The 26,562-nt window shown below is 43.0% G+C and overlaps 2 protein-coding genes across 5 annotated transcripts in view; one reads left to right on the top strand and one right to left on the bottom strand.

The window, feature by feature from the left end:
* The first annotated feature begins 573 nt into the window (after window positions 1-573).
* LOC120913467 (zinc finger protein 135-like) overlaps window positions 574-26,562 on the top strand; it is a 60,674-nt gene continuing 34,685 nt past the window's right edge. Inside the window, exons 1-3 of one of the 2 annotated variants that reach the window (XM_040323416.1) lie at window positions 574-872; window positions 5,033-5,129; window positions 8,588-10,173. In XM_040323416.1, the coding sequence (XP_040179350.1) occupies window positions 8,679-10,046 (1,368 nt within the window). In that variant the 5' untranslated portion in view covers window positions 574-872; window positions 5,033-5,129; window positions 8,588-8,678 and the 3' untranslated portion in view covers window positions 10,047-10,173. Of the gene's footprint in view, window positions 873-5,032; window positions 5,130-8,587; window positions 10,174-26,562 lie in introns of those variants that run through there. The other variant, XM_040323417.1, reaches the window with a different exon arrangement.
* The window catches only part of LOC120913464 (zinc finger protein 184-like), a 51,621-nt gene continuing 41,808 nt past the window's right edge, over window positions 16,750-26,562 (bottom strand). For 2 of the 3 annotated variants that reach the window (XM_040323404.1, XM_040323403.1), the window contains exons 2-5: window positions 24,846-25,007; window positions 21,271-21,495; window positions 20,567-20,681; window positions 16,750-18,613 (exon numbers count right to left, since the gene is read on the bottom strand). In XM_040323404.1, coding sequence (XP_040179338.1) covers window positions 16,839-18,613; window positions 20,567-20,681; window positions 21,271-21,495; window positions 24,846-24,920 — 2,190 coding nt within the window. In that variant the 5' untranslated portion in view covers window positions 24,921-25,007 and the 3' untranslated portion in view covers window positions 16,750-16,838. The remainder of the gene's footprint in view (window positions 18,614-20,566; window positions 20,682-21,270; window positions 21,496-24,845; window positions 25,008-26,562) is intronic. The other variant, XM_040323406.1, reaches the window with a different exon arrangement.

The following is a 26,562-nucleotide window of genomic DNA, read 5'->3' as shown; positions in this document are numbered from 1 at the left end:
CATATAAAAACGAACAATCGGTCTATGGACTCGATTTTTCATTCGAAGTTCTATGTACTGTATGGACAGCTAAAGAACATTCATTCGTTTTTCTAATCATTTGTGGGAGCAATGAAAATTGGAAGGGGCAGGATGGAAATGTTTTCTGGAATGTGGGAATATCTAACAGTGTATGTTGTTTTAGTTCGATAAAATCCATTTATTCCAAAATCGAATGTTAAAAAGCAAGTGAAATCTTGAACTACTTTCAAATGAAATTCAAACGTTCTAAGAATATTCTGCCAGTGTATGGGCAGCACAGCCCCGGGTGTCACTCTCAGCACCTCCCCCGCAGGCTGCACAACACCCATATAAGTGTAAAATGCAAAACTCCGGTGGGTGTAACAAGATGTCCTCTTCTTCCCTTCTCAATGTATCCTTACTATGGAGTGAGGGGTGTAGCAAGATGGCGGCGAATGAACGTCACTTCCGTTACACAATCTGAGCTGACCCTGAACCGCATAGAAACTCCAACTCCCACAATGCACTGCCATCAGCCCCGACCTCACCCTATTGCATTGTGGTAGTTGCAGTTCATAGGGCGTTGCAGGGCGCGGAATCACGAGCTGATCTAGGAATGGCTTCCTTGGCAGCTCACATGGGAAGGAGTGGAGGATTGTGGGATTTGTAGTTTGCAGTGATTCCCTCCATCACACAATAGAAGCAGGCCAGCACAGACCCTGCCTGCTGGGCTGCTAGAAGTGAGCCATCCAGCCTGCTCGGTGATCCGCTCCTAGGTGACCGCAGTGCGGAGAGAGCCGCCTGAGCCTAGGACGAGAGGCGTGTACGTCTGCTGTCATTCCTACATTGTCCTGTAGGCGGCCTCAGGAGGGGTAAGTAGGTAGAGAGTGGGGGCAGTACGTGCTTTGTATGCTGGCACAGTGCCCCCTGCTGGGAGGGTTTTATAGCAGCGATCTGATGCATGTCAGCAACTCAGCATGTGTGCAATTTCCTGAGGATTGCCATATATATATATATATATATATATGTGTGTGTATATATATATATATATATATATATATGTGTGTGTGTGTGTATATATATATATATATATATATATATATATATATATATATATATATATATATATATATATATATATATATAGTGTGCAGGCTCACTGTCACCACTAGAGTCCCTCTTTCTCCCAAAGAGGGCTTATTCACACAGGCAGACAGAACGTTGCATTTACATACGGGCACTTATCTGAATGCAACACTATAGTAATCAATGAGCCCGTACACACAGCTGCGTCTACATGCCAAAACGTGCGTTGCATTTAGTCCTGCACAAAAAAGTAGGACCTGGCTGCAGATATTCCATGTGTATGCACATAAAAGAACAAAAACACGTATAGAGACATATAAAGGTGATAAACATGTATAAAAACGCATAAAAAAAAAATATATATATATATATATATATATATATATATATATATATATGTATGTGTATATATATATATATATATACAATGTATGTATATAAACACATTAAAAAGCTTTATAAACCTGTATAAACACATAAAGTATCATAAATATGTATAAACACAGAAAAAAGTAATAAACCTGTAAAAACACACATAAACACGTATAAGCCTAGGTTCTCGCTATTGCGACCTGAAAGTTGCGCAATTTTACCACAAACATTTTGATGTGACTTGAAGCAATGTCTGTGTAATCTTGAGGTGTATGGACCTCAAGTCGCATCAAATTAGTGCAGGGAGGGACTACCTTGAAGTTGCACAGATATGAACGCTACTCATTGGAAATCATGAAGTACGACTTGTCATACGACTTTGCAGTCCCAAGTTGCATGGCAAGCCGCACTAGTGGAAACGTAGCCTAAAGGTGCAATACAGACACATAAACTTCTAGATTGTAAGCTCTAACGAGCAGGGCCTTCTGATTCCCCCCGTATTGAATTGTATTTTAATTGTACTGTTTGCCCTCATGTTGTAAAGCGTTGGGCAAACTGTTGAAACGGACAGCCTCCCCTTCTCCCTTGTGGGGGGGGGGGCAATATAATTGAGTACCTGGTTAAGGGAAGGATAGGCATATTACATTTTTTTTTTTTTTTTTTTTTTTGTAATGGATCATCATGAATGCTGTGAGTGAAAACTGAATTTATTTTGACCCAGCATCAGAAGATGGAGAGGATTTTTTTTTTCTTCGCGATCTCCTCTCCTCTGACAGGAGGTGGATTTGTGTGTTTATACACAGATCCAAGGTCCTGCTACATAACTGGGCAATCGAGGGTGCCCAGAGGACACCGCGGTCGCCGGGCGTGCACATCGGGTTCCCAGTGATGCGGCGAGAGCGCGCGCCCCCTAGCCGTCATATGATGGTTGGCAACCAGCTAAACACATAAAAAGCTTCATAAACGTGTATAAAGACACACAAACCTGTATAAAGATGTATGTATGTATGTATGTATGTATGTATGTATGTATGTATGTATGTATGTATGTATGTGTGTGTGTGTGTGTGTGTGTGTGTGTGTGTGTGTGTGTAAAGGCGTATAAACGCATAAGAGGCTTCTTAAATGTGTACAAACGCACATAAAGGTGCATAAATAAATAAAAAGGCATAAACCCTTATAAAGATGCCTAAAGGCACATAAAGGTGTGTAAACAGGTAAAGCAGCATAAACATGTATAAAGACGTATACATTTTATATAAAGGTGTGTAAACACGTATTAACCACTTATGGACCCCTTCACGCCGATATACGTCAGCAGAATGGCACGGCTGGGCCGTGGGGTCGGGAGCGCAACCCGGTCCGAAGCTCCGTGACCGCATGACCCGATCGCTGCCGGTATCCCACGATCGGTCACCGGAGCTGAAGAACGGGGAGAGGTGAGTGTAAACACACCTTCCCCGTTCTTCATTGTGGCAGTGTGATATAGGGAAAGACGATCACTGACGTCACACGTCCAGCCCCGCCCCCTACAGTTAGAAACACATATGAGGTCACACTCAACCCCTACAGTGCCCCCTAGTGGTTAACTCCCAAACTGCAATTGTCATTTTCACAGTAATCAGTGCATTTTTATAGCACTTTTTGCTGTGAAAATGACAATGGTTCCAAAAATGTGTCAAAATTGTCCGATGTGTCCGCCATAATGTCGCAGTTACGAAAAAAAACCGCTGATCGCCGCCATTAGTAGTAAAAAAAAAAAATTAATACAAATGCAATAAAACTATCCCCTATTTTGTAAACACTATACATTTTGCACAAACCAATCGATAAACGCTTATTGCGTTTATTTTTTTTTATTTTTTTACCAAAAATAGGTAGAATAATACGTATCGGCCTAAACTGAGGGAAAAAAAATGTTTTATATATTTTTGGGGGATTTCTTTCGAAATTGTCGCTCTATTTTTGTTTATGGCGCAAAAAATTAAAACTGCAGAGGTGATCAAATACCACCAAAAGAAAACTCTATTTGTGGGAAAAAAAGGACGTAATTTTTGTTTGGGAGTCACGTCGCACGACCGCGCAATTGTCAGTTAAAACAACGCAGTGCCGAATCGCAAAAATTGGCAAGGTCCTTAACCTGCATAATGGTCCGGGTCTTAAGTGGTTAAGATGCCTAAATAGTAGAGCCTCCATTCACGGCATGACTCAAGTTAGAAAGAGCACAGCGTGCCCTTTTTAACTCTGGCGCATGCGCAGAACAAATCTGCGATTTGCAAATATCTTTTAGACAGTGGAGGTCTGGGAGATATTTAAAGCACCTACAGGTAAGCCTTAATCTAGGCTTACCTGTAGGTTAAAGTGGTTGTAAAGGGTTTACGAGGGGGGCTACTGGACACAGAGGGCTTTTTATGCATTAAGATATAAAAATGGAAAAAAATATATATATTTTTTTACTCCACTTTATTTTTCTATCATATAGGGGACAAAAAGTCTAATAATGCCTCAAGGGCCAGATAAAAGCAAGCAAAGTGCCGAATCGGGTCCAAGGGCCACAGTTCGCAGACCACTGTTATAAGTCATGGGTGTAATCGTGCAAATCGTTTCCTTATGTCCCTGTGGCCAACCGCACATGTAAAACCCTTGGTTTATAGTACAGATACAGCCTTATATTATAGAGTCATACATTTCAGCTCTTTCAGACTAACTGGCTATCGTTAGTAGAATGTATGGCTTCAATGGGGAAGGGCTTATGGGCCAACACAACTAGATGGGGTATGGTCTAAAACGGGGATTTTTAACCTGAGGTACATGGACCTCTAAGTGGTCCATGAGTGTCCTGATTAAAAAGCCATAGCTGCTAAGGATGGGGGCAACTTGGACACATTATGGTTCCCTTTGTGCCCCACTAAGACTAAAACAGAATTAAATGGTAGCGAGGGCAGCCAGCTTTTGCAGTGAGGGCATGCTTGCACGTTAGGCCACACTTGTCTCTGGCTGCATTCTGCTCCAGCAATGTGAGGTCTTGGATCCCGGCATCCACTCTGTTCCTGCTGCTGCCATATCCTCTTCATTTTTTTTCTTTACCAACTGGGCTGGCATTGTCGATGTACATGTTCACTGGGGATAAATTACCCTCACACCCGACTCCATTCCCAGCATTTGTAGGATGCCAGAACTGGGCACGGTGCTGGGCATGTGCTGTAAAGAGTGCAAATAAAATAAAATAAATGCTGACCGCTAAATTAGTTATTTTGGCTGAAGAGAATTTGGAATTCTTTTCTATTGAAAGGTCCTACTTGCTGGTAAATTTGAGGGTTTAGGGTTTACTTTATGCTTTAGGTTATTTAAACCAATGCGTATTTTTTAGTTGCATCAGCATGGACCTCCCATAGACTAGGATTGGAAGTACACAAATTCTGTCGTGCCCAACAAATGGTGACCAAGTTGCTGATTCTGACCCTTACTCTCCTGCCTCTTGTACTTAAATAATGACCCATTAAATTGATGGGGTGGTCTGCCTAATAAAGAGTAAAGCACAGAAAATACGCTCACTGCTCCCTTTGTTTTTCAGGTGAAGGGTGGCTCCGGTTACCAACAGGGAGTTGAAAGCGGAAGTCAAGATTTGCCTACAAGAGCGCTCAAGTTTTTGGTCTTCTGGAATGCTCAAGGTACTGTATGCATATATGGCAGTAATCTTTAATATTAGCAAAATTGTCATAATATTTGTCAAGAGGGCACACTATGTGAGTGCAGGGCACATTACATGGGGCACACAGCAGGGCACATTATGCAGCATGTTACATGGGGCACACAACTCAACACAGAACATTATTGGGCATAGAGGATTGTATCTGCAGCCTCCCCCCTCCTGAACCATACCAGGCCACGTGCCATCAACATGGGGACATGTGTTGAGGGCATGTGGCTTGGTATGGTTTGGGGGGGGTTGCTCGTCCCCTCCCTTTCCTGACCTGCTGGGCTGCATGCTAGGATAAGGGTCTGGTCTGGATTTGGGGGGGAACTCTATGCCATTTAGAAAAAAAAATGTTGGCATGGGGTTCCCCTCCAAATCCATTCCAGGGCCTGGTATGGGTTGGGAGGGCATGTCCGTCTGTCCCCCCCCCCCCCCCCAATGTTGTGTGTGTGTGTGTGTGTTTTTTTTTTTTTTTTTCTACATTCAGCTGTTGACAGGGAAACCCCACTGACAACTGATGACTCGTAGGTTGTTAAGGACGCAGCAGCCGGCTTCCCAGGCCTGCTCCTTAGCAACCAGCTATACACAGTGTGTTTTAAAGGTGGTGTGGGCCTGGAAAACGCAACACTTGTGTTTTTGGTGCAGCTCCATTGAAGTCTTTTTTACATGCAAAATGCAATCTGCTGCAGGGTAAAAAGTCCCTGACCCTTTTCAAAAATGAACCGATGTGAACGTGTACCTTTAGGAAACATGTTAAATAGACTATAATGCGTTTCTGCAAGCTACTAAACGCATAGAATGAAGGGTTAACAACCCGGGAGCGGGGATTAAGGTATTTTACTACTAGTCAGCAATCTTAGGTTACCATTCAAGAACCTCCCTTGAGTTTTGTTTTTTTAATTTGGTAAATTATTGCTTTCTCCTTCAAATATTTTTTTTCTTAATTTCTCTTTTGAAATTGTTTAAACTTGCATGCAATATCATATCATCAGGGGCCTCCAAACTTTTTTTAAACAAAGGGCCATTTTACCGTGCTTCAGACTTTTTAGGGGGGGCAGACCATGGCCAGTGGGAGTAAACAATGTCACATCTTTGGTATTAGGGGAAATATAGGGCCAGATTCAGAGAGACTTGCGACGGCGTATCAGTAGATACGCCGTCGTAAGTCCGAATGAGCGCCGTCGTATATTTAAGCGTATTCTGGAAACCAGATACACTTAAATTTGGCCAAGATATGACCGACTTAAGTCTCCTATGCCGTCGTATCTTATGTGCATATTTACGCTGGCTGCTAGGGGCGTGTACGTAGGTTACATTCAAGTCGAAAGCATTGAGCCGACGTTGTTACGTAGGGAGTATTTGCGACGTGATTCTGAGCATGCGCGCGAATGCGCCGTACGAACAGCCCTCATTTACATGGGGTCACGGTTAATTTAAATGTAGCCCGCCCACTACATCCCTACTTTGAATTAGGTGGGGTTACGCTGGCCCATTTGCGCTACGCCGACGTAACTTACGGAGCAAGTGCTTTGTGAATACAGTACTTGCCTCACTATGTTACGTCGGCGTAGTGCAAATGGGATGCGCTACACCGGCCAAAAGATACGCCATTGTATCTGAATCTGGCCCATAGTATCTCACAAAAGTACACCCCTAACATTTTGGTAATTATTTTATTATATCTTTTCATGCGACAACACTGAATAAATGACACTTTGCTACAATGTAAAGTTGTGAGTGTACAGCTTGTATAACAATGTAAATTTGCTGTCCCTTCAAAATAACTCAACACTCAGCCATCAATGTCTAAACCGTTGGCAACAAAAGTGAGTACACCCCTAAGTGAAAATGTCCAAATTGGGCCCAAACTGTCTATTTTGTGTGGCCACCATTATTTGCCAGCATTTGCCTTAACCCTCTTGGGCATGGAGTTCACCAGAGCTTCAAAGGTTGCCACTGGAGTCCTCTTCCAATCCTCCATGGTGACATCACAGAGCTGGTGGATGTTAGAGAGGCACAAAATATTGACAGTTGGGGCCCAATTTGGACATTTTCACTTAGGGGTGTACTCACTTTTGTTGCCAATGGTTTAGACTTTAATGGCTGTGTGTTATTTTGAGGGGACAGCACATTTACACGATTATACAAGCTGTACACTCACTACTTTACATTGTAGCAATGTGTCATTTCTTCAGTGTTGTTACATGAAAAGATATAACAAAATGTGAGGGGAGTACTAACTTTTGTGAGATACTGTATTGGTTCACCACCATTGGTGTCAGTGAGAGGAATAGTACAAGTCAGCCAGATAGGGGTATGCAAAGGGTCGTAGTTTGGAGACCACTGTCCTAGAACAAGCAATTACTGCTTATCTTAACCACTATACGTCGGCATTTTAAAGATGGATATCTCGGTAACGGCAGCAGCTGCTGCCACAAACGAGTTATCCATCTTTAGTGCTAGGGGTCCTGTACACGATAACGGCGGTCTTCGCAGCGGACTCGCCGCGAGATCGCTGTTATCGGTGGCGGGAGAGGGGCTCCCGCCGCTCTCCCGCGCCCTCCGCCGCTTACCGTTGCCGTCGGTAGCGGCGGAGGCGATCGGGACTGTTCGGCAAGTGACTGGGGATGCGAGTGAGGGGAAAAATGTCCTTCACCCGTCCCCATAGCTCTGCTGGGCGGAATTGACGTCAAAACGTCAGTCCCGCCCAGCGTCTTAAAGAAACATTTTTTTTTTTTTGTCATTTGAAAAAATGACAGTTTCAATTTTTTTTTTTTTTTTTTCTTGCATTTTAGTCTAAATATAAGATCTGAGGTCTTTTTGACCCCAGATCTCATATTTAAGAGGACCTGTCATGCTTTTTTCTATTACAAGGGATGTTTACATTCCTTATAATAGGAATAAAAGTGATCACATTTTTTTATTTTTTTTTCAGTTTAAAAAGTAATAAAATAAATAAAAATAAATAAGAAAACCACGCGAGTAGCGCCTGCATATGAAAAGGGTGTTCAAATCACACAAGTGAGGTATTGCCGCGATCGTTAGAGCGAGAGCAATAATTCTAACCCTAGACCTACTCTGTAACTCAAAAAATGCAACCTATAGAATTTTTTAAACGTCGCCTATCGAGATTTTTAAGGGTAAAAGTATGGCCTGTGTGTCTGTAAAGGGTTATTGCCTATTCCTTTTTGTAATGAAAAGAGCCAGATGTATTACAAAATGGGGTATAGGGGAATATTAGCTTATTAGCCCAATGTCAATCACACTAAGTAGCTGTATTGATTTTTTTTGTACGTGTGTGTTTCTTCTTGTTGTGTGTTTTTTATATATATATATATATATATAATTAGTGTGTGTGTGTGTGTGTGTGTGTGTGTGTATATAATAAGCACCTTTAGAACTTTATATTTTTTTGTGTGTCTCTGTCAACAGTGTTGGGCTGAGCAATCAGGAGTAAGCTATTTAATCGTGGCAAATCAAATATTTTAGGAGCCACTTTCATGGTTTTGCTTGGGAGAAGATCATGGGCCCACCTAGGAAAAGAGCCTCATCCAGGACATCTAAAGGAGTTCCTATAACACAAAAGAAGCAAAGAACCGATAATTCTTCACCAGACCCAACTGCTCCCACTGAAGAATGGATAGAACAGAATACAGTTGTATGCAAAACAAAATCAAACATGACAGAAGAGTGTGGCGTAAAGCGAGAGCCAGAAGAAGAGAAACCTGATCCTAATAGAATAAACGGAGAAGTCAGTGGCTTGGCAGATGATCCTCTTGTACAAGGTCTCAGCCTAGAAAAATATAACAAAATTAAAGAAGAGCAGGAGGAATGTGACATCAGTACAAACCAAGAACCTGAGGAACATTCTTTTGGTCCACCATTCAAAGTGGACCCCGAAGACCAAAAATGGATGGTGAAAGATAACGATGAGAATCCAAATGTGGCCACGTTGGCAGAAGAGAAATGGGTAAAGCCATATACTTGTTTCTGTGGGAAAAGCTACACCTGTACCTCACATCTAAATAGACATCATCGGAAGACCCATGGCTCACAAATCCAGCCTAGTGGACACTACAATAATGTAATCCGTGAAAAGAAACCCGTAGAACGATGTTATACCTGCCAGTGTGGAAAACAGTACACCCGCAACTCGAACCTGAGAAGACACCAGAACAGTTGTAGCGAGCAAGCTCCGCTGGTGACTACAAAGCGCGTTGTCAAATATCGTGTTGTAGAGGACCAAGAGGAAAAAATAAAGCCCTATGTCTGTGCTTGCGGCAAGAGCTACACATGCTCCTCTCATCTATATAGGCATCAGAGAACCCATGTGGATTCCGACAGCCAAACCACAAGGCGCTTTATATGTGAGTGCGGGAAAGCGTACAGCTGTAGCTCACACCTTTATAGACATAGAAAAACGCACTCGGAAGAGAAGGTTGTTCCAGAAGAACGTCCAGTGAAAGAAGACCCAGAGGACTTAGAGCAAAGGGTGAAACCCCATTTGTGTTTCTGCGGGAAGCGTTATACTTGCAGTTCTCATCTCTATAGACATCAAAAGGCTCACCATGCACAGATTTTTCCTATCGCAGAAAACCACGAGGCTGAGGACAATGAAACGGGGAAGCGTTACAAGTGCGATTGTGGTAAAAGCTACACTAGCAGCTCTCATCTGTACAGGCATCAAAGAACACATAAGAATCAGGAATCGGTGACTGAGGAAGTCAATGACTTGGATCATGATAGTGAGGTTGAGTTTGAGGAATGTAGACAGAAGCCATACACATGTGAGTGTGGGAAAAGTTTCATTCTCAGCTTTTCCCTTTTACTGCACAAGAAAATACATTGTCGGTGGAAAAACACCACAGATTGTGATCCACCAGGTCACTGATGTGGAGCAAATTTAAAGCCCAAGGTAGGGGTGCTCAACCTTTAGAAGAGCAAGGGCCACTTGATTTGGTAACTGGTCGTGGGCCTTAATGAAATGCATTTTGACTTTTTTTGAATCGCATAATAAACATTTTCTTTCTGCAGCTGCTGAATGCTGGCAGGAGGGAGGGGAGAAGCTGGCTTTCAGCAGTTGTGGGAGGAAAATGGAAGGTTGGTTCCTGTATCTTCTGCCCCTGCCACCCCTCTTGTCCAAGTATAAAACAGAATATGACTGGGAGGCCACACGGGCCCCCTGGAGCATGGGGCAGGGTCATCATTGTGACTCTTGACGCTACATCAGTGGTAGGGGGGGGGGGTGGGCAGGGTTGGGTGTAAAAACATCTCAACTATGGGGTTTTACTGCAAATGTAAATGAACCCTTACTGTCTTAAGCCCCCCATAAGAATGTTTTCACACTGATGCGCTGTGGGTTACCCACACCACAGTGCACCTGTGGCTTTCCTGCGGGTAAGCTGCGCTTTGCCATAGCCTTCTATTAAATCTTGCAGGTGTGGTGCACTTTAAGAAAGTGTACCAAACTCCTGAATTTAGTTTGAGGTCGAAGGCCATATCAGAGGGCCACATGGGGAGCACCCCTTGCCTAAGGCCTCTCGCAAACTAGGAGTTTAGCCCCTGTGCATAAGATCCCAACATTTTTTTGCGGGCAGAAGGCACAGGCACACCTCCCTGCCCTGCTGCCAGCAGCCTGTAAAACTTTGAGAGGCTGAAAGATGTTGTAGCAAGATGGTGCATGACATGGTACTGGGGCAGTATTTTGGGGCAGTATTGGGTTTGGGGCAGTATTTATCCGAGCTGAATGCCCAAAGCACAGACCGCTTGTGTCCCAGACATTCGTCCCTGGCAGTACAGTGCTCTATACGTTAGTATCACTCTGTGCAACACCAGCAACAGCTTTTAGTCCCTCCGAATTTCACAGAATGTCGACAATGGGCCTGGTTGATGCACCTGTTCCCTCCACCCACACCAAAACGTCAAGGTCACATGCATTGGGGCTAAAAGCCCAGTGTGCATGAGGCCCAACTGAACTTTCTGTTTTAAATTGGCTAAAGAAATTCCAGGTGTACCCAACAAATGGTATGCAAAGGCTTGCAGTTCATTCTTTATTTTTATTTTTTTTAAAGAAAAAGCAGCTGCAGCCTGAGTAGAAAAGCCTGTCCCCTGCCAGCATTTGTCAGAATTAGGACCCTTGTTCTCTGTGGAAGCAGTGTTCTGTTTGCAGATGAATAAGCTAAAGTTCTCTAATCAACGAGGGGTATGAGCTTTTCTGGCTGGAGAGTTCTAGGTCTTAGGCCTGTTTTACACATCCTTCAGCTTGTAGAAGAGCAGTGTGAACAGAAAGCTTTGACAAAGCAATTGCAGGGCTTTCAGTAAGCTTTGTTGAAGCTTTTAAAATGCCATTCAGCTTCAGTTTATAAATGTTCATATATCCTAATGGGAATGTTGATTGCCATTTAGCCACTGTTAGACTTCATGTACACGGGACAATTTTACAACCTCTCCTGAACGATTTAACTTGACAGATAGTAACCCACACTTAAAATGTCAGTTTTGCCGCGTTTAGCGGCGTTTGCGTTTTTAAAAGCGTTTCAATTTTTTTAATTTTAAATGGGCTAAAAAGGAAAACGCATATAAACTAAACGCGGGGTTACCACGTTTGGCATCTGAACTCCCTATAAACGCAACTGCCGAAAAACGACAGTAAACTAACCTGTACATATAGCACTGAATGAGTTCAGGGACAGTTGAAAAAAGTGTCCAACTGCCTCTTGGGCTCCATTCACACCTAGGCAGACAAATTCGCGGCATTTTGTCACCGCAAATCGCGGTACAAATAGCGGCGTTTTGTACCGCGATTTGCGGCGACAAAACGCCGGTATTGTCCGCCTAGATGTGCCCCAGATTGACCCCCTCTATGGAGATGGTTCCCATCTCCTAGCCGAACGCCGAAAGCCGCCTGAAAAAAAGGTCCGGGACCTTTTTTCTGGCGGCAGGCGTCCGGCGTTCAGCGTGGAGATGTGAACCATCTCCATAGAGGGACATGTGTTTTCATCCCTCTGGCGGCAGCGGCGTAGCACTACAGGCGTAAAAACGCCTAGGTGTGAATGGGGCTTTAACGTCCGTTTAGCAGCAGTGGTGTACATGGGGCCTTAGCAGGCTTTCACCAAGTGTCTAAAAGTACTAAAGCTTACTAGCAGCTTGTTTAAAGTGGCAATCAAAACTCTCATTAGGATCTGTGTTCAACATCTAAAAACTGGAGCTAAATGGTACTTTAAGGCCGCGTACACACGATCGGAATTCCGACAAGAAAAGTTTGATGTGAGCTTTTGGTCGGAAATCCCGACCGTGTGTAGGCTTCATCTGACCTTTTCTGTCGGAATTTACGACAACAAAAATTTGAGAGCTGGTTCTCAAATTTTTAGACGGGAAAAGTTCTTGTCGGAAATTCCGATCGTCTGTATGCATATCCAACTCGCAAAAAAAACATGCATGCTCAGAATCATTGAACTTTTTCATTTTTCTCGGCTCGTTGTAGTGTTGTACGTCACCGCGTTCTTAACTATCGGAATTTTGTGTGAGCGTGTGTATGCAACACAAGTTTGAGCCAACATTCCGTCGGAAAAAAATCCACGGTTTTCTTGTTGGAATTTCCAATTTTGTGCACGCGGCATAAAAGCATCAACAAAGCTTGCTGAAAGGCTGCAAATGCTTTGTCAAAGCTTGCTATTCACACGTCTCCTATACAAGCTGAAGCCGGCATAACTCAGTAGGGAGGATAAACCTGGAATGTATTTAACAGATTTAAACCTAAAATTAAATTGGGTTTGTGGAGCACATATAAAAAGTATTTTACTAAGGATGACAAAAGAGACTTTTTTTTTTTTTTTTTTTTTTTTTTAGCTTTACTAATCAAAGAATACCTTTTAAATGTTTGTTTGTTTGTTGCTGCATAGCATGAACCCAATATCATTTTAGAAAATGTACAATTGTTTGTAAGAAAAATACAGTGTACCCAAAACTGACTGTCCAAATGTGTATCCATTCTTTGTCCTTCGCACTATAGCTGGCCAAACAATTTACTTTGAATGTAGGCTGATTTCTGCTGAACTGGATTACCGCATATACTTGAGTATAAGCCAACTTTTTCAGCACATATTTTTTATTTTTTTTATGTTGAAAAAGCCCCCTCAGCTTATACTCAAGTGAGGGTCTCTGCTGTGTCAGTCTACTGACTTCGGCGGTGGTCCACTGTAACAAAGCCCCGCCTCCTCCTTGTCCGTGATAGACTGAACACTGATAACCAACTGAATCAGTGTTCCGTCTATCACGGACGAGGGCAAGGCAGGCTTTGTTAGGGCCTTTCACACTGGTGCGTTTTTGCCGCGTTTTCGTGGTAAAAATAGCGCTATTAAAATGCTCCCCATGCCCCTCTCCATTGAAATGAATTAAAAACGCGGTAAAATTGCTGTGTTTTGCGGCGATTTTAATGCTCCGTTTTTCCGCGGTTTTTAATTCATTTAATTCATTTCAATGGAGGGGGCATAGGGAGCGTTTTATGGGCGTTTTTAATAGCGCTATTTTTACCGCAAAAAACACGGCAAAAACGCACCAGTGTGAAAGGGCCCTTACAGCCAACTGCAGTTGCATGACACAGCGGGAGATCAAAGATATGAGGCTGTAATGGGCACAGTAAGGCTGTTGATGGGCATTGTTGACCCTCTTTTTCCACTTACAGTAGCTGCTGTATTTCCCACCCTAGGCTTATACTTGAGTCAATAAGTTTTTTTACCTTTTTTTTTTTTTTTTTTTTTTTTGTCGTAAAAATGAGGTGCCTCGGCTTATACTTGAGTATATACGGTAAATTCGAGCCGACTTGGCAAATGTCAATTTCAAAATCAAAAGAGCCAAGTGGAGGCTTTGTGTCTTTTTCAAGCTGATCTCCAAATACCAAAAAAAAATCAACCGCACACCTCCAGTCCATTTGCACTTTTTTTTTTTTTTTTTGTACCCTGTAATCGGTCAACTGCTTTTTTTGGACATAGAGGTCATGAGACCATACCGTCTAGACCAGCCTTCCTCCATCGGGATTCCTTCCGAGGATGCTAGGAGTGGCTTGAGCTGTTCCAACTTTTGATCTGGTCTCCTACATACACTGACCAATGCAAGACGTCACTACAATGACCACTTATGTTAGGGGTCACTTTTTTTATGATACAAATTTTATTTTGTGGTGTTATTCATTTACATTCAAGAGGTTGTGAAGAAAACAAACCATGAAGTCAAATATACAGTGGGGGGAAAAAAATGTATTGATCCCCCTGCAGATTTTGTATATTTGCTCACTTACAAAGAAATGAAGGGTCTATAATTGTTATCATAGGTGTATTTTAAATGATACAGACAGAAAATTAACCACAAATGCAGAAAAAAATCATGATACAAATGTTATAAAATGAGTTGCAGTTTAGTGAGTAAAGCTTAACCGGTTAACGCCCGCCGCATGTACATATACGTCCACAGAATGGCACGTACAGGCATATGGGCGTACATGTACGTTTCCGCGGGTCTGATCGGGACCCCCCCGGTACATGCGGCGGTCGGTAACTCGCGGGGAGCGATCCGGGGCGAGGGCGCGGCTATTCGTTTCTAGCCGCCCCCTCGCGATCGCTCCCCGGAGCTGAAGAACGGGGAGAGTCGTATGTAAACACGGCTTCCCCGTGCTTCACTGTGGCGGCGTATCGATCGAGTGATCCTTTTTATAGGGAGACTCGATCAATGACGTCAGACCTACAGCCACACCCCCCTACAGTTGTAAACACACACTAGGTGAACCCCAACTCGTTCAGCGCCCCCTGTGGTTAACTCCCAAACTGCAACTGTCATTTTCACAATAAACAATGCAATTTAAATGCATTTTTTGCTGTAAAAAACAATGGTCCCAAAAATGTGTCAAAATTGTCCGATGTGTCCACCATAATGTCGCAGTCACGAAAAAAAAATCGCCGCCATTAGTAGTATAAAAAAAATGAATAAAAATTCCATTAAAACTACCCCCTATTTTGTAAACGCTATAAATTTTGCGCAAACCCATCGATAAACGCTTATTGCGATTTTTGTTTTTATTTTATTTTTTTACCAAAAATATGTAGAAGAATACGTATCGGCCTAAACTGAGGAAAAAAAACTTTTTTTTTTTTATATATTTTTGGGGGATATTTATTAGAGTAAAAATATTGAATTTTTTTCAAAATTGTCGCTCTATTTTTGTTTATAGCGCAAAAAATAAAAACCGAGGTGATCAAATACCACCAAAAGAAAGCTCTATTTGTGGGAAAAAAATTCCGACAAGAAAACCGTGGATTTTTTTCCGATGAAATGTTGGCTCAAACTTGTGTTGCATACACACGGTCACACAAAATTCTGACCGTCAAGAACAACACTACAACGAGAAAAATGAAGTTCATTGCTTCCGAGCATTAATCGACTTGATTCCGAGCATGCGTGTTTTTTTGTGCATCGGAATTGCATACAGACGATCGGAATTTCCAACAAGAACTTTTCCCGTCTGAAAAATTGAGCACCAGCTCTCCAATTTTTTGTTGTTGGAAATTCCGACAGAAAAAGTCAGATGGGGCCTACACACGGTGGGAATTTCCGACCAAAAGCTCACATTGACCTTTTCTTGTCGGAAATTCCGACTGTGTGTAAGCCCCATCGGACTTTTCTTTTCGGAAATTCCGACCGTGTGTACGCGGCATAAGGGGGAAAAAACGTGGCTGAAGTTGGGCTCCAAGTTCTCCTGCATCCATTGTAATTGATGAGGTGCTTAGTGTAATAATTTGGAAATGTAGGGCCAGATTCACAGTACAAGTACGCCGGTGTATCTACTGATACACCGGCGTACTTTCAAATTTCCCGTGCCGTATCTTTAGTTTGAATCCTCAAACCAAGATACAACGGCTTTTGGCTTCGATCCGACAGACGTACGGCTTCGTACGCCTTTGGATCGTAGGTGCAATACTTCTGCGCCCGCCGGGTGGAGTTTGCGTCGTTTTCCGTGTCGGGTATGCTAATTAGCATTTTCCGTCGATCCACGAAGGTACACGCGGCCGTCGCATTCTCTTACGTCGTCGCTAGTCGACTTTTCCCGGCGTATAGTTAGAGCTGCTTTTTTGTGGCCTATATTTAGACCTGCCATGTTAAAGTATGGCCGTCGTTCCCGCGTAGAATTTTTTGAATTTTTTTTTTTTTTGCGTAAGTCGTCCGTGAATAGGAAAGGACGTAACTCACGTCGACGTTCAAAAAATGACGACGTGCGACGTCATTTTGCGCAAAGCACGGCGGGAAATTTCAAAACGGAGCATGCGCAGTACATTCGGCGCGGGAACGCGCCTAATTTAAATGATCCACACCCCCTACCCGGATCATTTGAATTAGGCGGGCTTGCGCCGGAGGGATTTACGCTACGCCGCCGCAACTTTACAGGCAAGTGCTTTGTAAATCAAGCACTTGCCCGTAAAACTTGCGGCGGCGTAATGTAAATGCGATACGTTACGCCGCCGCAGATGTACCTGAATCTGGCCCGTAATTTATAGTCCCTAAAAAATGAACTGGTGTTTATTATGAAAAGATGAGCAGATATGGGGGTCTTCAAATTTGAATATTCCATTTAATTATTCTTGCATGTAAACTTTTTGCATACAGACTAAAGTTGTAATGCAGAATGACACTCGTTTTAAGTCTTTTTTGCCACATCTTCGACCAAATGGACAGCCTGGTGCTTGACAAGTTGATAAGTCTGTGCAAAGCGCGCTCCGCACACGAGACAAGAATAAGGTTTTTCCCCCGTGTGGCTCCTTCGATGTTTGATAATGCCGGAATAATCGGAAAATCTTTTCCCGCACTGCTTGCAGGTGAAAGGCTTCTCCCCAAGGTGCGTCCTTTTGTGCGTCACTAGGGATGACATCCAAGAGAAGCTCTTGCCGCATTCGGAACACGTGAAAGGTTTTTCTCCAGTATGAAGTCTCTGGTGTCTTGAAAGATAGGAGTTACAAGAGAACATCTTTCCGCAGTCACTACATGATACCATTTTCAGTTTCTTACCGGAGGGCTGAACTTTTCCTGTTTGCCAAGTGCCGTTTTTACCATGTTGTACAGGTTCCTTGATTAAATACCGGTGATCTAAATTCGTAGAAGGCTGAAAATCTATACTCAAACTGCTATTGGTTTCTAGAGTAGAACGGTGGAACTCTACTGTCTTGGTTTGCTGACTACGCATTGAACATTCTTGATAGGTTAAGTCTCTCTTGCCATGACATTGCAGTGGGTTTGTGTCACAGCCAAAAATATGTCTGCCCACCACAGCAGAGTCCGTTGTATCCATTGTTTCCTGCTGAGGACCATTTGTGGCATGTTCTTGGTGGATTAGTTCTGTCTTTATACACGTTCTTTGAAGTCCATCTGAAATAGAGTTGGCGAGCTGGTACAAAGCACCACTGCCCTCCACCAAAGGGCCACTGATCTCGACTTTCTTGCGTTCATCTTGGTAAGTTGGTTTTCTTCGTATATGAGCGTTTTCAAACACATTCTGAAAGATGTTCGAGAGATTCTTAGTATCGTTGTTCTCCAAGGGACATTCTTTTGGGTTTACTGTCTTGGTTTGATGGCCATTTAGTCTTTTAAGTTCAGTCTTTGTTTTTTGAGGTATATCCTTAAAAATATTTGTGACCCTTAAGCTACGGTCATTCTGGAGACAACTCACCTCTTGGTTCTTGATTTCTTGACCAACTACTGAGCATCGTTCATTAGATGGCCCTTTCGTAATGTGTTTTCTCTGGAGCACGTCTCCAAAATGGCTTTGAACATGATCCAAAGTATGACTGTCCAACAAAGCAGGGACAGTGAATTCTGCCATCTTGGATTGATGGCCATCCAGTATGGGCATGTGTTGAAATTTCTCTAAAAAGGACTGTGGAATAAAATCTAAATTATAATTGCTCTCCATTTGATGGCCGTCCAGTAAGCGCTCTTGGTTGCTCCATGCATTATGGTTACGTGTTTTTTGAAGTATGCCTGAGAAAAGGTTTTGTACACCGTCTAGGGATTGGTTATCCACCTGATCAGAGTTATTGATCTTTATTGTTGTATCTTCACAGTCAAATTGACTTTTTTCGTCCTTTATTTCTGTTCCTAAGAATGTGTTGGATAGAAGTTCATGGTTTAAAGTTTTGTTATTCTGCAAAGCGGAGAATTCTCTACTTTGTGTACAGTCCCAGGTTTTTACTGGCATATTCTTTGGTCCATAAAATTTGTCTACGCTCTCTCTTTTAGGTGAAGAGGTCGTCTTGGAAGCTCCGAAACAAGGTACTTTAGGGGCTGTAAACCTGTTTTCTGAATTCCAGTCTATGGTTTTTGCCTCTTCCATAGTGTCATTACTGTTACAGTCTCGTTGTTCGGAATCTAACTGGGAATGATAATCGGCTTGTAAACATTGCCCATTTGGTCCATCTGCTGAAACAAAATAAATCTGTTAAAGTGGATGTAAACCCGAATATTATTTTTATTTTTTATGTCACAATGTACAGTATAAGATTTCCTATCATCTGTGCCCAGTCTTGCCACACAGAGTTAATCCAGCTCTGAGCAATCCTTTTATTGTTCAGTGAGATAAAACGGACTTACAGAGAAAAACCTTAGTCCGTTCCGCCCCCTTGCTGTGAGTGACAGGTTATTTACATATCTCATGCACTAGCTTCAGACAGGCACTCGGTCCAAGGACCACGGCTCTGGAAAGCTCTACCCACGACCATCCGCTTGGAAGAAAACCATCAGGTTTTTAGGAAAAAACTAAAGACCCACCTCTTCTGAAAGACCTGTAGAACTCTGGATGCCAGTGCCTTGAGGCGATTAAGTTTGCATTTGTTGCGCTATACAAGTTTCTCACTCACTCACTCATTAATTTTTAATTCCCACCCCCACTCCTTTTCTGAAGTCATGTGGTTACTTTTCTGGATTTTGACTGGATGTTAGTGATCATAGCAGAATGCAGTGTAAGGAATAAGGCTGAGCTCCAGCGTGTTCGCATGGTACACGTGCAGAGCCCGCCAGGAAGTCTGCACGGCAATGCGCTAATCACAGCCAGAGAGACATTGTTCCGATGCTCGGCTGCAGAGATCAGGAAATGTCTCCCTGGCTGTGATTAGCGCAGCGCCGTGCAGACTTCCTGGTGGGCTCTCTACGTGTACTATGCGAACACGCTGGAGCTCGTCCTTAGTAAGGAATACGTAGGAAAAAGTGCATGTTGACAAGGGGAGTGTAGAGGTGGGCGGGGAATCTGACATCACGACTCCACCCATCGAGCTCCAGACAACAGACCCACCCACAGAATCTGCAGTTTTTTAGTTCTTATAACAGACAGAGGGGAGACATTTGACAGGTAAGGATATATGAAGGAGGCATCTATATCCTTATAGATCAGCACTATGGCAGTAGTTTAGAAAGGATGAGAGGGGGTTTACATCCACTTTAAGTTATCCTAGTGACATGCATGGCAGTACTTATTCATCTAAATAATAATTGACGTCCGGAAAGTGGTTGTGAAATCCTGACTGGACGTCTATGGACGTCCTGCAGGATTTCATGCTGGCCCGCGCCCATCGGTGATGCGGGGTCCGGCGGAGGCTCTTTACCACATGATCAGCCGTGTCCAATCACGGCGGATCACGATGTAAACAGGAAGAGCCGTTGATGGCTCTTCCTCATTCGCGTCTGACAGACGCGAGTAGAGGAGAGACGATCGGCGGCTCTCCTGACAGGGGGGGTTCGCGCTGATTGTTTATCAGCGCAGCCCCCCCTCAGATGCCCACACTGGACCACCGGGGAAGCCCACACTGGACCACCAGGGAAGGGGGCAGTAAAAAAATAAGAGAAAGATGCCAATCAGTGCCCACAAATGGGCACTGACTGATAACATGGGCACTGGGATAAACAAGTGATGCCCTCAGTGCCACCCCTCAGTGTCCATCAGTGCCCACCCATAAGTACCCATGAGTGCCCATCAGTGCCGCCTATGAGTGCCCATCAGTGCCGCATACCAGTGCCACCTCACCGGTGCCCATCAGTGCCGCCATATCCGTGCCCGTAATCGAAGAAGAAAACGTACTTATTCACAAAAAAAATAACAGAAAAAAATAAAAAGAGGTGATCAAATGCCACCAAAAGAAAGCTCTATTTGTGGGAACAAAATGATAAAAAATTGTTTGGGTACAGTGTAGCATAACTGCACATTTGCCATTCAAATTGTGACAGTGCTGAAAGTTGAAAATTGGCTTGGGCAGGAAGGTGCGTAAGTGCCTGGTATGGAAGTGATTAAATAAAAAAAATAAAAAAAAAACTGACTTCCAGGTTTCTTTACAAGTCGATCCCCTATTTCCCTCAGTACAGATTTCCTTTGAATGCACTTACCAGGAGAAGGCTGATTCTTCCCAATCATAACTTCATATTCTTCTTTACGATGCTCCAAATATTCCCACTCCTCCATTGACAAATACATTGCTACATCATCACACTTAATTTGCACCTGAGTCAAAAGAAAATACATCATGTCACCCGCCATCATGTCACCCGCTACCAATCTATGAAGAGAATGCACAAAGCTCTCCTCAATCAATCAGCAATTCTAATGTTGCGTACACACAATTGGAAATTCCAACAAGAAAAGTCAGATGTAAGCTTTTGTTCGGAAATTCCGACCGGGTGTAGAATCCAACGGAATTTTTCTGGCGGAGTTTCCGCCAAGAAATTTTTAAGAGCTGGTTCTCAAATTTTCTGACAGGAAAAGTTCTTGTTGGAAATTCCGATCGTTTGTATGCAATTCCGACGAAGAAAAATCCTATGCATGCTTGGAATCAAGTCGACGCATGCTCGGAAGCATTGAACTTACATTTTTTCGGCTCGTCGTCGTGTTGTACGTCACCGCGTTCTTGACGGTCGGAATTTGGTGTGACCGTGTGTATGCAAAACAAGGTAGAGCCAAAATTCAGTTGTAAAAAAAATACACGTTTTTGTTGTCGGAATTTCCGATCGTGTGTACGCGGCATTGCAGATTCACTGGTTTTAAAGTAAGATACAGACATCTACTGTCACTCACCCATCCTGATCACACTTACATGGGCACCACCAGGATGTGGCGGGAAGGCCGAATGAAGAGGCTCGATCTGTGTTTCTCCTGGCATGCCATGGGTGGCCCGTGAAGCAGGGTTGCATCCGTTCCTCCTTACATGAACTGCTGAGTCCGCTGGGATCTCTAGGACAGAGTTCTTGGTTTGACAAAGGTCCTCGGAAACTTGTGAAAAGCACTTATATGGTGATGGTTTCTTCACGATCATGTATTCCTGTAGGATACAAGAAGCTGCCGATCATCTCGCACCATAGATGTCATACCCTCTAACAGTGACGCACTCCGTAATGTGTAAATAATCACCTTGTAAAGCAACCCATTAAAGTGAAGTTCCAGGCAAAAATTTAACCCCGTTTGAAACCAGCATACACTTTTTGGATATATATATATTTTTTTATCATACCTTTTTGGTATGTTTTTTTCGGAACTTCCATCCCATGGCGCCACAGCAAGGTACATCATCTCCGTGTTTTTTTTTTTGTGCCCTTCCCTTTCCCCCACGTCGCTTTCTGGGACCTGTGTGTGTCCCAGAGGATGACGGGACCATTTAGAAAATGCAGCGCAACTCGCACATGCACACTAGGAAACAGGCTGTGAAGCTGCAAGGCTTCACTTCCTGTTTCCCTTAGTAAGGATGCCGACGCCTGCACCCAGAGCTGATGGACGGGTGGGCTTAGGTGCGGACAGCGTGGGCTCCCTAGACAGGTAAGTGTCCTTATAGTAAAAGTCAGCAGCTATAGTATTTGTAGCTACTGGGGCAGATCCACATACATCTGCGTGGGCGCAGCGTATGTGAGATACGCTACGCAGCTGTAACTTACTTTGCTATTCTTTGAATCCTGAAAGAATTTGGCGGCGTAGGGTATCTCTCGCGGCGTAAGGGCGCGGAATTCAAATGCGGCGAGTAGGGGGCGTGTTTCATTTAAATGAAGCGCGTCCCTGCGCCGAACGAACTGCGCATGCCCGTCCGTCAAAACTGCCAGGGTGCATTGCTCAAAAAGACGTCGCAAGGACGTCATTGTTTTTGACGTGAACCAGTCCCATTCACGGACGACTTACGCAAACAACGTAAAATTTTCAAAATTATACGCGGGAACGACGGCCATACTTAACATTGAGTACGCCACCAGATAGCAGCTTTAACTATACACTGGAAAAAGCCGAACGGAAACGACGTAAAAGAATGCGACGGCTGCTCGTACGTTCGTGGATCATCGGAAATAGCTAATTTGCATACTCTACGCGGATTAGGACGGGAACGCCACCTAGCGGACGTCGAAAAATTGCATCTAAGATCCGAAGGCGTATGAAGACGTACGCCTGTCGGATCTAACCCAGATGCCGTCGTATCTTGTTTTGAGGATTCAAAACAAAGATACGACGCGGGAATTTTGAAATTACGCCGGCGTACTTTCTTTGTGGATCTACCCCACTGACTTTTTTTTTTGACCCAGACTGGAACTCTGCTTTAAAGGTTTGTTTTTTATAAATAGGTTCCTTTTAAGTTAGTGCATTGTTGGTTCACTTACATTTTTCTTCAATTTCCTCCTTACTAAGGAGGAACAGGAAGTGAGAACGTCAGACAAAGAAAAAAAAAAATTTAGAAGGGAAATCTAAGGAAAATGTAAGTGAACCAACAATGCACTAGCTGATAACGTAATTTACGAAACGTACGTCGAGGCGCAATCTGGTCACGCACAGTTACGTACTTCCGGTCCAGCTAGTCTCTGGTGGTGGAGCGCACGCCAGACCTTTCAGCGACGGGGGACATCTCTCCTTACGGATACACGCTCAGCAGCCTCAGTGCCGGGATACAAGCACCGCAAATAGTAAGGAGCCATTTGGCATTTTTGTTTTTAAGCTTATTTTAATAAAACAGAATTATACTATTGCGGTCCTTCCTCTTTTTCATCCTATATCCTATGGTTTTGCTACTGGAATATGGTCACTTGATGAGGAAATCCCTGATTTGCATGGAGCAATACACTTTGTGTTAACAAGCTGTAATTGACTTCTTTCTAATCAAAAGGGTCAACAACTGTTGGTAAGGTGCCATCCATATTTTGAGCACATTGGGTGAACCTTTGTTTTAGCGGGTGAAGGCAGACAATTTACACAGCGGATTTGTTTGCAGCACGCAATATTATATTTAATTTTTTTTACTACCGTGGACTTTTGAATAAGGATTGGTGGAATCACTGGGATACTGCACTTCTATTTGCATTATGACTATATGTTGAGTTTATGTATGGACGTTCATTCACTTCTTGTGACTATTACAAGTCATCTTTCATTTATTGATTTATGTAATTTACACTGTATGTATGATTTATAGCACTATTTTTTAATTTTCACTACCCCTACCCTCTAATTTTGCCACTAGCTTAAATGAACCTATTTAGAAAATAAAAATTGAATCTTTACAACCACTTTAAGCCCTATCATTAAAGGAACACTAAGGCCCCGTACACACGGACAAACTGTCCGATGAAAAAGGTCCGCCGGACCGTTTTCATCGGACAGTCCTCTGCTGGATTTCTGTTTGATGGTTGTACACACCATCAAACAGAAATCCGCGCGGACACGATACGCGGTGACGTCGCCGCGACGATTACGCGGCCCTGGAAGGTCAATGCTTCCACGCATACGTCGAATCACTTCGACGCATGCGAGGGGTTTGGGCTGAGCGGACATGTCCGGTGAGTCTGTACAGACGACCGAACATGTCTGACGGACAGGCTTCCAGCGGAGATTTTTCTTAGCATGCTAAGAAACATTTGTCCACTGGAAACTGTCCGATCCGCCGGACAATTGTCCGGTTGGCCATACACACGACCAAACATGTCTGCTGAAACTGGTCCGTCGGACCAGTTTCAGCAGACATGTTCGGTCGTGTGTACGGGGCCTAAAGGTTCGTTTTTTATTAGATCAATTGATTGCTGTAAGCAAGAGCATTTAAATATCACTTACCTCGTTTTTCCTTTTGACCTCCAAAATACAGTAATCCAGGTTTGAAAATGCCATTTCCTGTCACTCCTCTTCTTGCTTTCCACCAGCATCTAAGCCGTTTTGCATGGTGGAAAGCAGAATGTGCTCACCCCCTCCCTATGACTACAGCCCTGCATGAAGATGCTCTCTTATCCCTCACAGGCATGGAGGCTAAGCCTAATGGGAACTGTAGTTCCTATTAGGCCGTGATGTAGCAAGAATCAATGTGCACCGCAAACCAGGAAGTCAGTGAGAATAACGATTCAGGAGTGCTGGAGGTGAATAAAACAGCTCGATTTCAACAGGTATCAAACTAGTTATAATGCAAAACATCACTTTTTACTTTATCAGCTACTGTCAGACTTTAATTTAAGAGGACATTTTTTTTGTCTTTACAACCCCTTTAAGTGACTCTTATTTTGTTGCATACTCGCCTCATTGTACCAAAAACCTTATCGAGCGGAGATCAGAAGAAAAGCAACATGAGGGGAAAATAGATAATGTCAGGACACACCACAGTGAAGAATCATGAAAGTGTCACCAAGTGGTCACACTGAAAACCTGGAATGCTCTCACCTCTCCGGTCATTAGGTAGATGATCTCCAGGATGTGGCTGATGACTTTCTCTGTCTGCATTGTACAGCCCTTCATCTTCTATTTCAGCTGCACTCACAGGCTATGGGGAACGTATGAAGCTCTCCTTCTACACCATGTAGACTCCAATGTCCTTTAACAGACCTGTAGTAAAGCAGATACTTTAGCATAGCGAAGATACTCATTTGATTGAATTCAGCTGTATTACTGTAAGTACATACTCCGACATATATTTTTACAATAGGGGAACAGCACTGGTCCTCTTCATTTCAGGATTTCCTCAAAGGTCTTAGTATAGACCAGGGGTCTCCAAACTTTCGTTTCAATATTTTTATTAAGGCATTTTCAATCTCCACACAACAAAACGGAACAAATAAAATCGTATAAGGAAGCCATATTATCAAAAGCAGTATAAAACATACACAGAACGTATCCTCGACTGTAATATATATGGTGGTAGTCTACGTATACAATGTAGAATTCTCAGTAGATTTCACCATTCGGCATACACAGTAGTATGCCAATCAATCAGAAGTCAGTTAACAAAACACATGTCAAGGCCAACGAAATTCAAGGCAGTAATTGAACAATCAAATGCGTGGAAAGGCAGAACAGTATTATCATCGATAAAAATGAATAAATTAAAACGAATTACAGGGGCCCAACACCATTCCCAATATATAGAATATCAGGCTAGGTATTGGGACCGCGTGTCAAAGATACAGGTATTCCAAACCTATTACTATAAGTTAAGCAAGGAAAAAAAAATGTAGTAAAATCAAAAGAAGAAAAAAAAAAAAAAAAAAAAAAATGGTATGAGGGGGAAAGTATCTCCGTGCCAGCCAATGAAACATCCAATATCTAGATCAGAAGAGACCTAGGATCATATGACAAATAGTTGATCCATGGATCCCAGACAGCTTTGAAGAAATCTAGTTTGTCATGAAGGATAGCAGTCATATGTTCGTTGAGCATGATCCAGGAGAGTTTGTTTTTAAGGTGGTCGAATGGAAGCATGGCCGACCTCCACGATTTTGCTATAACCATTCTAGCTGAAATAAATATAAATCTTATAAGGCATTTTTGAGGTCTAGAGGCGTTTTTCACATCACACCCCAGCAGCGATTGTTTCGGAGATTTAATTAAATTAATTTGAGTAAGAGTATATATAAAATTATAAACTCTGATCCAATAGCGCCTCACTCTGGGGCATTTCCACCATATGTGGTACATTGTTCCCTCAAGTCCACATCCACGGAAGCAAAGAGGAGAAGCATCAGGTACAAAGGAAGCCAGTCTAAAGGGAACCATGTACCACCTCAAGAGTATTTTGTAATTTGCTTCAATTATTGAAGTGTTCATAAGCGAACGTGAAGCTCCCTGAGCCAATTTTAACCAGTCCGAAAGCTCAATACTTTCCTGGATATCCTCATCCCATTTTACCATATATTTCAATCTAACTGAAGAAGCTGTCAAAATAGAGTAAATATTTGAAATAAGACCTTGCATACTGTCGAATTTACGACATAAATATTCCATTTTTGACAGTGACGTTAAATTGGAATCACATGGCAAGGTTTCCAAAAAACGTTTTATTAGATCATAATTACATCTTTCAGAAATTGGAATATGAAAACGTTCCTCCAGGATATTATAACGTAGCATTCCATCAGTATCACAGACGTCCGCAATGCGTATC

This window comes from Rana temporaria, chromosome 9 (assembly GCF_905171775.1).
Source record: "Rana temporaria chromosome 9, aRanTem1.1, whole genome shotgun sequence".
Classification (NCBI taxonomy): domain Eukaryota; kingdom Metazoa; phylum Chordata; class Amphibia; order Anura; family Ranidae; genus Rana; species Rana temporaria.
The sequence above is the reverse complement of the archived record's forward strand: the minus strand, read 5'-3'. Positions and strand labels throughout refer to the sequence as shown.